The sequence below is a fragment of the Acartia tonsa genome, chromosome 7, assembly GCF_053477335.1.
Source record: "Acartia tonsa isolate MP-2025a chromosome 7, ASM5347733v1, whole genome shotgun sequence".
Lineage (NCBI taxonomy): Eukaryota > Metazoa > Arthropoda > Copepoda > Calanoida > Acartiidae > Acartia > Acartia tonsa.
This window is the reverse complement of record NC_137266.1, coordinates 28,139,805-28,149,945: the sequence shown is the minus strand read 5'-3', so window position 1 is coordinate 28,149,945 and position 10,141 is coordinate 28,139,805. Positions and strand designations below refer to the sequence as shown.

At 29.3% G+C, this 10,141-nt stretch overlaps 1 protein-coding gene across 1 annotated transcript; it reads left to right on the top strand.

Moving 5' to 3' along the window:
- The first annotated feature begins 3,216 nt into the window (after positions 1-3,216).
- Positions 3,217-10,106, top strand: LOC145324483 (uncharacterized). Its single transcript, XM_080167067.1, has 13 exons — positions 3,217-3,284; positions 3,724-3,863; positions 4,035-4,079; positions 4,162-4,211; positions 4,342-4,394; positions 4,582-4,651; positions 5,496-5,598; positions 8,401-8,489; positions 8,751-8,784; positions 8,968-9,021; positions 9,314-9,395; positions 9,690-9,747; positions 10,049-10,106. Exons 1-13 carry the CDS (start codon positions 3,221-3,223, stop codon positions 10,104-10,106), a joined length of 900 nt encoding a protein of 299 aa, XP_080023193.1. The 5' UTR covers positions 3,217-3,220.
- The last annotated feature ends 35 nt before the right edge of the window (positions 10,107-10,141 follow it).

Genomic DNA, 10,141 nt, shown 5'->3' with positions numbered 1-10,141 from the left:
TAGTTAAAATAATAATTTAGCTATGTCAAGTCTTTTAGAACCTTTTAGTGTAGATGCTACTCTGTAACTTAATTTGTTTAACATTTAATTTTGTAACTTATTCTGGTACTTTTTAGTTTGGCTTCGAAACCGCTGGATAATAACCGGTTCTCGACCATACAATATAATCATGTATTGCAAGCAATTTTCCACGAATAAAATCATAAAACTAATACCAATTTTGTTAGCCCCTCAGGGATAAAAAATGGTTTTAATCTTTTAATTTTATATTTTAATATATGTGGAAAGCTGTCTGTAATACGATGCGACAAAAATTATTCTTGGTTACCATTTTCAATTTGGACTTTGTTCGTCTGTATATACCTTATATGATTATGTGCTGTGCTGCGAATTGATGTTGCCATCCTTGTTTTAATTATATCTGCTATTCAAAACAATTTTTTTGTGATATTGTTAGAACTCTGGATTTCTTTATATTTAGCGTGAAATTGATTTTAAATCAATTTTCATCTTTTGTCTTTTGTAGTGCGATATTTTCAAGGATAGTAGGATGGGCCAATGGCTAGTAAATGAATCTTCCCCTCAAAGTATGTGAGTTAAGTATTATTTATGTCATTTTTTGATGGGGGGGGGGGGGGATAGTATTTTTTATTTTTAAAATCATTCTAGCATTGTCCCCTTCCTGCCTAGTTATTGCACTTCTTCCTTTACACCCTCAAAAATATTTTTACAATTTGTTCTTTTGTTTCAAATTTATTGTTTTATCTTGTAATTATAATTTCAAAACAGTGCTTCTCTATAATTACTACGTTTACCCGTCTGGTCGTAAGCAAAGTTTAAGAGGAAACGTAAAATTCTCTGCTGCTATTAGAGATACATAAACCCCATAAACTATCTTCTTTTGTATTTTATTTCTGTGACTTTGTTAGAAGCAAAGGAGCTACTTAACACTTATAAATAACTTTATTTTAACATCCTTAGTAGGAGATAAAACTCCACCCTCCCCCCCCCAAAAAAAATCATGTAAATAGCTATAGCTAATACAAAGCTATTATTAAAATTATAAAAAAGTAGAAAATATCAAAATTTCCCTATATATTTGATAAAAAAAGAATAATTGTCCAAAAAATGTTTTATCAACAAAAAAGATCATCCATACATCTGTTTATCTCATAATAAATCACAATAAAACCATTTGGTAACCAAAAACACAAAAAGAAAAAAAACAAGGAATAATTTATCCCAAAAAGTGAAAGACTTTATTTTAAAAAGTCTACCCTCAAATTTGAATTTTATTTTGAGGAAAAAATATTAAAATACTTTTTTGTGTTTTTTTTTTCTTGGGGTGATTTAACGTGAGAGGGTTGAAGGTATAAACCACTCCTGGACCTATAATAGCTTCATTTTAAAGTCAAGCGGTTACCCAGATCATTAACTACACACAGAATGAAAAAAACTTTTTTTTACATTTTTTGATGTAAGGACAAGCTAAAACTAAAGATTTAAGTATAAAAATACATTAAAGGGATACTGGTTTTCCAAAAATCCTTGTGATCAATTGATATGATCCATAGATTAGTTACCAAACTAATATCAATGCAAGGAATTAGGGATAGGATGACGAATTTAAAAAATCTTCCTCAAACCTTACCGCTGAAATATTTCTATGGTGGATATTGGGGAAAAGTATTGATTAACTTTTGAGTAAGAATTATTTTATCGTCATTGACCTCTCCCACCCTGTGCATCACTGTGATATCAATACGTGTTAATCCATTTAATGGCTTTTAAAGCAAAGGGAATATTTTAAGCGGTTAGCTACTCTAAAAGTCATCCTTTTTGTATCCTTCGCATAGTCTTTTTTTTTAGTTTTGGATGTACTTTAATTTTTCGCCCCTTGTCCCTGTTAATACAGTAGGCGTTCAGTTGATTTTAATAGTCTATTTCGTGTATATGGCTTTAATAAAAGTTGTCTTAGCTGACATAATTTTGACATAACCAAGTTTTTACGAATTTCTGACTAGATACTCATGTAGAAATTTGACATTGTAACTACACACTTTGACAGGGTATACAGTTAGGACTTTCAATCTAATGTCGTGCAATTAAAAGTATAATTTTAAAAGATTCTCGTCGCATTGTAGAACTTTTGAAGAAGTCAACCCTCTACTTATAAGTTTAAATAATAAGAAAGGAGGGAACAAAAATGGTTTAATTATATCAAAGCTTACCAACTACTAAAGACAGAATTTTACACACAAGGCTCTATGGACAAGATACTTACGCAACTTATTGTCTATTATCCTATTTTTTTAATCCCTCGAACTATAAAAGGAACTTTTACTTACAGTTATAAAGTTATGTTTATTTTTCAAAGAAAAAAGAAATAAGTAAATATATCTCCTTAGTTTCAGACTATTTCAATATTTTTATACAAACATAATAATGTTTTGAAATATGTATCACTATATATGTATCTAATTATACAATAAGTATTAGAAAGCTGAACCAATACCATAGTAACTTAAAATTGGGTTTTAATAAAAATAATAAGGCAAAAAATATAAATATATTGATTAGTTTGTAGAGAAAGCTTGTAATTGTAGTTGGCGGAAAAAATACGCAAATCTATAAAAATGTTTTATATGTGAAACAAATTAATCTTGTATTCATAAAAGTAAAACGATTATATTTAGCTTTTTATGTTATTATTTAAGGAAGTTATATAGTGAAGGGGGGGGTGGGGCGGGGGGGGGGGGGCATTAAAAAAAACACACCCTAAACAAAAAATAATAAAAAGATGGATGTATATAATTTCTGCAGTATCCACAAAAATATTAAATATCGTACTATATAAAGTAGTAAGTAATTTTTGTCTGTAGATTAAGATTTCAATCTACTAAGCTAGTAAACCGATACTATAATTTAGGAAAGCTTCACATAGGTTCTGGGATGGTTAGGGCTATTTTAATTATTATTGAACCTTGGGATGGTTTTAGGCTATTATTCTGCCCCTTTCTTCAACCTATGAATTTAGAGTCCCTAGTTGCTAGGGACACAGCTGCTAGTACTAAGTAAAATTAGTAAAGGAGAAAACAATTTTTCATTTCAATAAACTTCGTCTATGGCAAATAGTTAAATTTAGGGGCGAAGCATCTATTATTAGCAAAATATTAGACAACATAATTAATAAAAAATTATATTCTAATGACAGATAAACATGCGAGAACCAAGTGAATTATTGATAATTTCAAGCAGAGCAAGGAAGGCCAAAGCAGCAATAGGTACTGCATCTATCTATCTATCTATCTAACCCACGATCGTGGCTCAACATGTAGCGTATCCGCTCGTCGAAGGGAAGGTGATAGGTTAGAATTTCGTTCCGAGACCGCGTCATAACTGAAGACGTTAAAATTGGTTCCTACTGCTGCTATGTCAGGTGCGCGACATAAATAGTTAGAGTAGGGGAATGCCTTAACCCATAAACAGGCGAAACTCATCAACCATGCACAGTTAGGACTTTTCAGACAAAGGTCGTGCAATCAAAGGATTGGTTGTCTGATGAATGTTACTTAACCTAATATCCACCATTGGGCGTTAGAGTATTCAATCCCATTACAAGCGAATGATGCCCTTGGGTTCTCTAAATGATAACTTGAAAACGAAGAAGAATCCCGCCCCAAAAAGGTAATTGGTAATCTATCTTTCTAACTATCCATCTAGATTCCTTGCTACCTGGAGTATTAATGTTGAAATACAGCTATGAGAGTTGTAGCCTCCAAGATATTTGGGGCCTGATTCAAGAAAAAGCTGGAGCAAGAAAGTTTCAAAATATTGCCTTTCTACTGCATGGCTCTGAAAAGGTAAATAATTAACTTAGATTTTTTATTCTGGGTTAAATAACAGATCTAATGCATGATGGTTCTCCTTTACAGAACATATAAACCCAGGGAAGGTTTGTAAGTATGTTATGGGAAGTGCAAAACGAAATAGAAATTATCTTATAAAATAGCTGTATGTTTTATTGTTTTTAGGAGTTATTTTTGACGGAAATTGGAGCGAAAAGAATAAACTTACAGGTAAAACTTCATTTTTATAGCTGTGTATACAAAATCTGACTCATACAGTTTTTAATAAAAAAATGAAACAATATTTCTTTAGACTTTAGTATCAGATAAACAAGTACAAAACTTTTTTGGTGTTTTATCCAGGTAAATTTATTTACATAAAATAACAAAATTCTACCCAAAAATTCAATAATAATTCAGAAAAATACTTATTTCCAAAAATATGTACATTCTTGAAAATTAAATTTTCATTCCTAATATTTTCTAATTTTAGAGATATATTGACTGATGAAAGTAGGATAGATTTTCTTGGCTGCTACGCTGCAGGTATTGTAATTAATTTCAAATACAACACATTTTATTTGTCAGTTAAGGTCTTGCTAACTACTGAACCGATTTAAATTCTCAATTTTAGAATCTTCACATAGGCTACATTTTTGCTATTTATTTGTACGTTTAAGTAATTGTGCTTTTCAGAGAAGCTTTATTATTATTTCTTCACTAATAATTTCAGATCATGTGGACGGTGGTTTGATTGCTAGAGAGCTACAACTTATTGTACAATGTCAAGTTGGAGTTCATAGGTATGATCTATAGAATCAAATTTGCTATCTGTCTATCTACTTGAAACCATTTTGAAACAGAAATATCTATCAATGTATCTATTTATGTATCTATAGATTAATCTATTGATGTTTCTATCAATGTATCTATTAATGTATTTATTAATGTATCTATCGATGTATCTATCAATGTATCTATCAATGTATCTATCAATGTATCTATCAATGTATCTATCAATGTATCTATCAATGTATCTATCAATGTATCTATCAATGTATCTATCAATGTATCTATCAATGTATCTATCAATGTATCTATTGATATATCTATCAATGTTTCTATTAATGTATCTATCAATGTATATATCGATGTATCTATCGATGTATATATCAATGTATCTATTGATATATCTATCGATGTAGCTATCGGTTTATCTATCGATGTATCTATCAATGTATCTATTGATGTATCTATTGATGTATCTATTAATGTATCTTTCAATGTATCTATCAATGTATCTATATGTATCTATCAATGTATCTATAGTTGTATCTATCAATGAACCTATCAATGTATCTATCAATGTATCTATCAATTTATCTATCAATTCATTGATCAAAGTATCTATCAATTTATTGATCATAGCATCTATAAATTCATCTATTAATGTATCTTTTGATTTATCTATCGCTCTATCTTTCTATCAATGTATTGTTATTTATCTATCTCCATACATATCCATGTATTTATTTATCTAATATTATATCTATCTATCTGATTAATAAATTTTTTAAAAATCCTCTAAAACATTTGTAAAAAATTTGTTTTACTTTTAAGTATCTGATTATCTATATATCTATCTAGAACCCTTATTGGAGCAGAGATAGATAAAGAAGAGAAGATATGTGTTGGCCATCTTTTCTTTGATCCTGATAAATTGGCTACAAATGAAAATGACCTTCTCAAGGTAAGGGACAAGAAATTAGATTAGAATTCAGGGATACGTCAATGGAAGATTTATCTGATGTTGTTCTATTCCTATAAATATAAAAGCCTACATAGAACAAAACAGACATGAAATTGATATAGGTAATCTTTTTATGCTTTAAATTTGTAAATATGTCAGTTTCTTAATTAAAGTAAAACAACAATAAAGGGGGAATGGGTTAAATAACTGTCCCCACCCAGTGGACCCTTTGCCGACTTTCAATTGAGTCTTTGAATATCAGCCAATAGCGTCGGGAATATTAACACAGCCAAGTCGCTACAAAAGAGCAGAAAGTAATTTGCTAGCAGTATAGAAAGGTCTCCAACCCTGGATCCAGGTAGTTATCGAAATTATAAATCTATACTATTACTCATACTTTATTGCTTTTTCACATTTAACATTGTTTGTTACTGTGTAATAGTTTACTTTTATTGTTTACGCCTAAAACATGATATTGCTGCACTTTTTATGGAAATAATTGTGTTTGTTGTACTTGTATTTGTTACGCCTTTCCGGATGCAATCACCCTTGTATAATATAATAATCTGATAAATAAAAACTATTATTTTGTTCCACATAGAAAACTAGAGTTGGGCTCGCTATAATTATCTCGCTATTGGCTAGGTTTATTCAATGTTTTATTTACTTTTTTTTGGTTATCTGAATTCTGACTATTAACCCTATTCTATCATTATCTTCTCCCTGACGATTTCTTTCTTTAAACTATTTCAGGATTTTAATATTTTTTATTTCAAATTATCGCCCTGAAAGGGTTAAAATGTTTAGTTAACTGATAAATTTTAGTTCAATATCTGACCACATTACGTATGTATCGCTAGTATAAAATTATTTTAAAACTAAGTTTTCTTTTATTTACTACATTATAATTTTAAATTTTCTGTTTTATGGATAGAAATTTAATACTTCAATATAATTCAAATAGCAACATGAAATAAAAATAATGAATTTATTCTTCATACAGTAAAATAATGGGTCTTATTGTTCTGGTCAATGAGATTTTATTACGGATAATTGGAGCACTATGAGTTTTAAACATATATTGCTTGGAAAACTTGAGCTCATATATAGACATTTATTTCCTATTTAGATCTGTCATTGATCTTGATGCAATAAAGTAGGCTGTTTTGTAAATGTTAAAAATTGGAAGATTTCATTAAACAAAAGTTCCCGCAAATATAAGTATTAAATAATCAAATTTACTGCATATATTTTCTTTTTTATTTCTTTACATCTATGGATGTTTAATGTATATAGTAGGGTTCTCTAGCACTTTATGTTAGATTAAAAAAGTATGCGGAGTGCTGCGGTTATATTTTTCAAACTATTATTATCCATATTTAGACATGCCATTTGCATTTAAGCGTGCCAAAAAAGAGTGGTATTTAAATTCAAAGATCGTTAAATGAACTAAAATTATTACCTATATCAATAGAAAACCTTTCGAAATTGGGTTTTTCACATTAATCTTAATTAGAAATAAGATAATATAAAGTAGCTGCGCTACTAAATATCACAGTAGAGCATATAATTGAATGTATTGGTCATATTTTCTACAGTAATACAATTATTTTCATACTTATTGGACTAAATTGTACATAATTGTATAGGAATAGATAGATTAAAGGATGGCTAGATGGGGTGATCACTAGAATTTTCGAACGTATAGAAATTTCGTACGAAAGTTTTTTCGTCGTGATCTATTCATGATAGTTCAAATAATATGATACGCAAATAGATCAAAAATATCTAAATAATGTACCAAAGTAAATTGCAATTTTCATTAAAGAATAAATGATACTGTCAATCATAGATGGATAGAAAGATAGATACGTTAATTAAATTAAATGTATAAGTGTAGTGTAGATGAATAATCCTGACAACTACCTGCCCAAGTGGCAGAGACCCTTCCCTCTGCTACCAAATTGCTTCTTTTCTTTTGTAGGGTTTTGGCTGTGTTTATATTTCCGACGATATTAGCTGATTTCAAAGACCCAATACAAAATCTGTACGTACAGGGTACCCGCCCTGAGAAAAGAATTACATATAGCTAATGCCCTCTCTATTCTTTTACTTTAATGGTAATATGATAAGTAGAAATGTATTTAGATGGAAAGATGATCGAGAGTCAAATATGAGCTAGAGGCGTAGCCAATATTTGGAAATACAATGATATAAATAATTGTAGGACAGAACTGACCATAATAGTACAAAGCCTTTTCTTAACAATAAACAATCGAAAATATTTATATTGGAATAACATTCATTTTTATGATTATTCTTATTTCTACTATACATATGTTTCGTGTAGAATTATCACTACATATATCTTTACATTTATAAATCTATAATAAATACCTAATTTAAATAACTGGGTTTTTTTCACTCTATTCTATTTATCAATTTATCCACTATTATATTAATGCGTCTATTAATTCATAAATTCATCAATCTACCCATACATTTATCCATCAATCTATCCATTATTATATCCACCAATCTACCTACCCATAAATTTATCCACCTACTTATACATCAATCTATCCATCAATCTATACCTTAATCTATCCATCAATCCATACATCAATCTAACTATCAATCTAACCAGTAACCATCAATCTATTAATTTCTTATTGCATTCATCTACCAGTCAATGTTTTTATTTATTCATTTATCAGGCAATCTATCATTCTATTAATCAATCTATCCATCCATCTATTTAATAATCTATCCAATATACTATGTTTCTATCTGTCCATCTAGGTAAACAAGGACAAAGTGAAAAAGTTGGCAGGCTATGAAAAGCTAAGAACTGTCGGCAAAGGTGCTTTTGGAGCGGCTGTGCTATTCAGGTTATTAAAGAATTGAGTAAAAAATACATATCATTTTGAAAATAACTTTTTCTAAATGTCAAAACTCTTATTGTATTGGATATACTGCTATAAGTAAAAAATGGCATATTATAGTACTATAAAAAGTACTCTGTGTGCAAAGTTGAGTTATTGCTCATGGATTGGGTATGTTGACTGATCTCTAACAATCCTTCACAGGCACTCTCAGTTAAGAATTAGTAGCAAAATAAATTTTTTAGATTTGATTTTTAAATTTTTTAGGAAAAAAGATGACGGATTATTAGTTATAATAAAGGTATAGTATTATTTTATTATTTTTTTCTTCGGCATGGACATTTAATATAAAGATACTCGATATATTCATTCATGATTGAACATGTTAGCAATGTCAAAACTTCTTACACATTCAATTTAAACGTGGACTGAAGGCTTTAAGGCAATAGTAAAAGGGATAATGGATGACATTTGTTACATTTAGGAAATAAATATGATGGATCTAAATGCTGGCGAAAGACAAATGGCTCTGAATGAGGTATACATTTATTTTCAATGAGCAGCTATTCTATATCTATGGCTTTTCTTATCCAAACTTTTAAACTTTTTGTATTAGTATTTGTATTCATATATCTTTCTTTGCTTTTAAAAATCTATCTCAAATATCCAAGGAGGGTAAATACTTGTCCCCAAAGTTCTTAAAGTACGTTCACTCATTCATTGGCTAAAATTGTTGGTTTCTTTGATTAAATTTTGATTGAGTCGCACAAACTACGAGTGTTCAAACCTTTCCCCTTATAATTTCAATCTATAAATTTATTAATCCATAGGTTCGAGTGCTAGCAACACTGGACCATCCGAATATTATTGGTTACTATGACAGCTTTGAGAAAGATGGAGTTCTTATGATAGGTAAATAATTCCCTGTTTGAAATGTTGACATTCTGTAGATGTCCGTTTTTAATGGATTTTGTAGACTAAATGGGAATATATATGAAACTAGTCATAATTTTCTAACAATAGCCAAAAACATTCCCAAGAGACAAATATATAATTTCACTAAATTAAAGAACGAGTTGCATTATCTTTATAAACAAAATACATACATAATGACATCCTGTTACTTTAGTATAATTGAAATCAATGTGCAAATTTGCTTCAACAAGTATTGGTTCAAGAAAAGAACACTATAAAATTTTGTTTTAGAAATGGAATTTGCAGATGGGGGAAATCTGGCTGAATTATTGGCCAAGAAAACATCCAGGTAGGACTGTGTTGGTTGGGTTGATTTACCCTCCTTAAAAAAGTATTTTTATTAAACTTGCCAATAAAGCTTCCCTGAAAGATCTAGTTAAATCTTTTGATATTGCGAGACTTATACTTCCAGCCAAATATGAATTATTATTGGCTATTATATTCTTTAGCATATATACATTTTTAATCGAATCTAACTTTACTCTAATTAATATGGCATGTGTCCTACTTTAATACAACCTTTTAATAAATATACCAACCACCCATTGAATCAAATTCTATTTTTCACTTTTCAAAATCATCTTTCTTAGGATGGAAGAATATGAGATATTGGATATTTTCAGGAAACAATCAAATCAAATTTACTAAGAAAAAAAAACATACCAAAATATAAATACAGACGC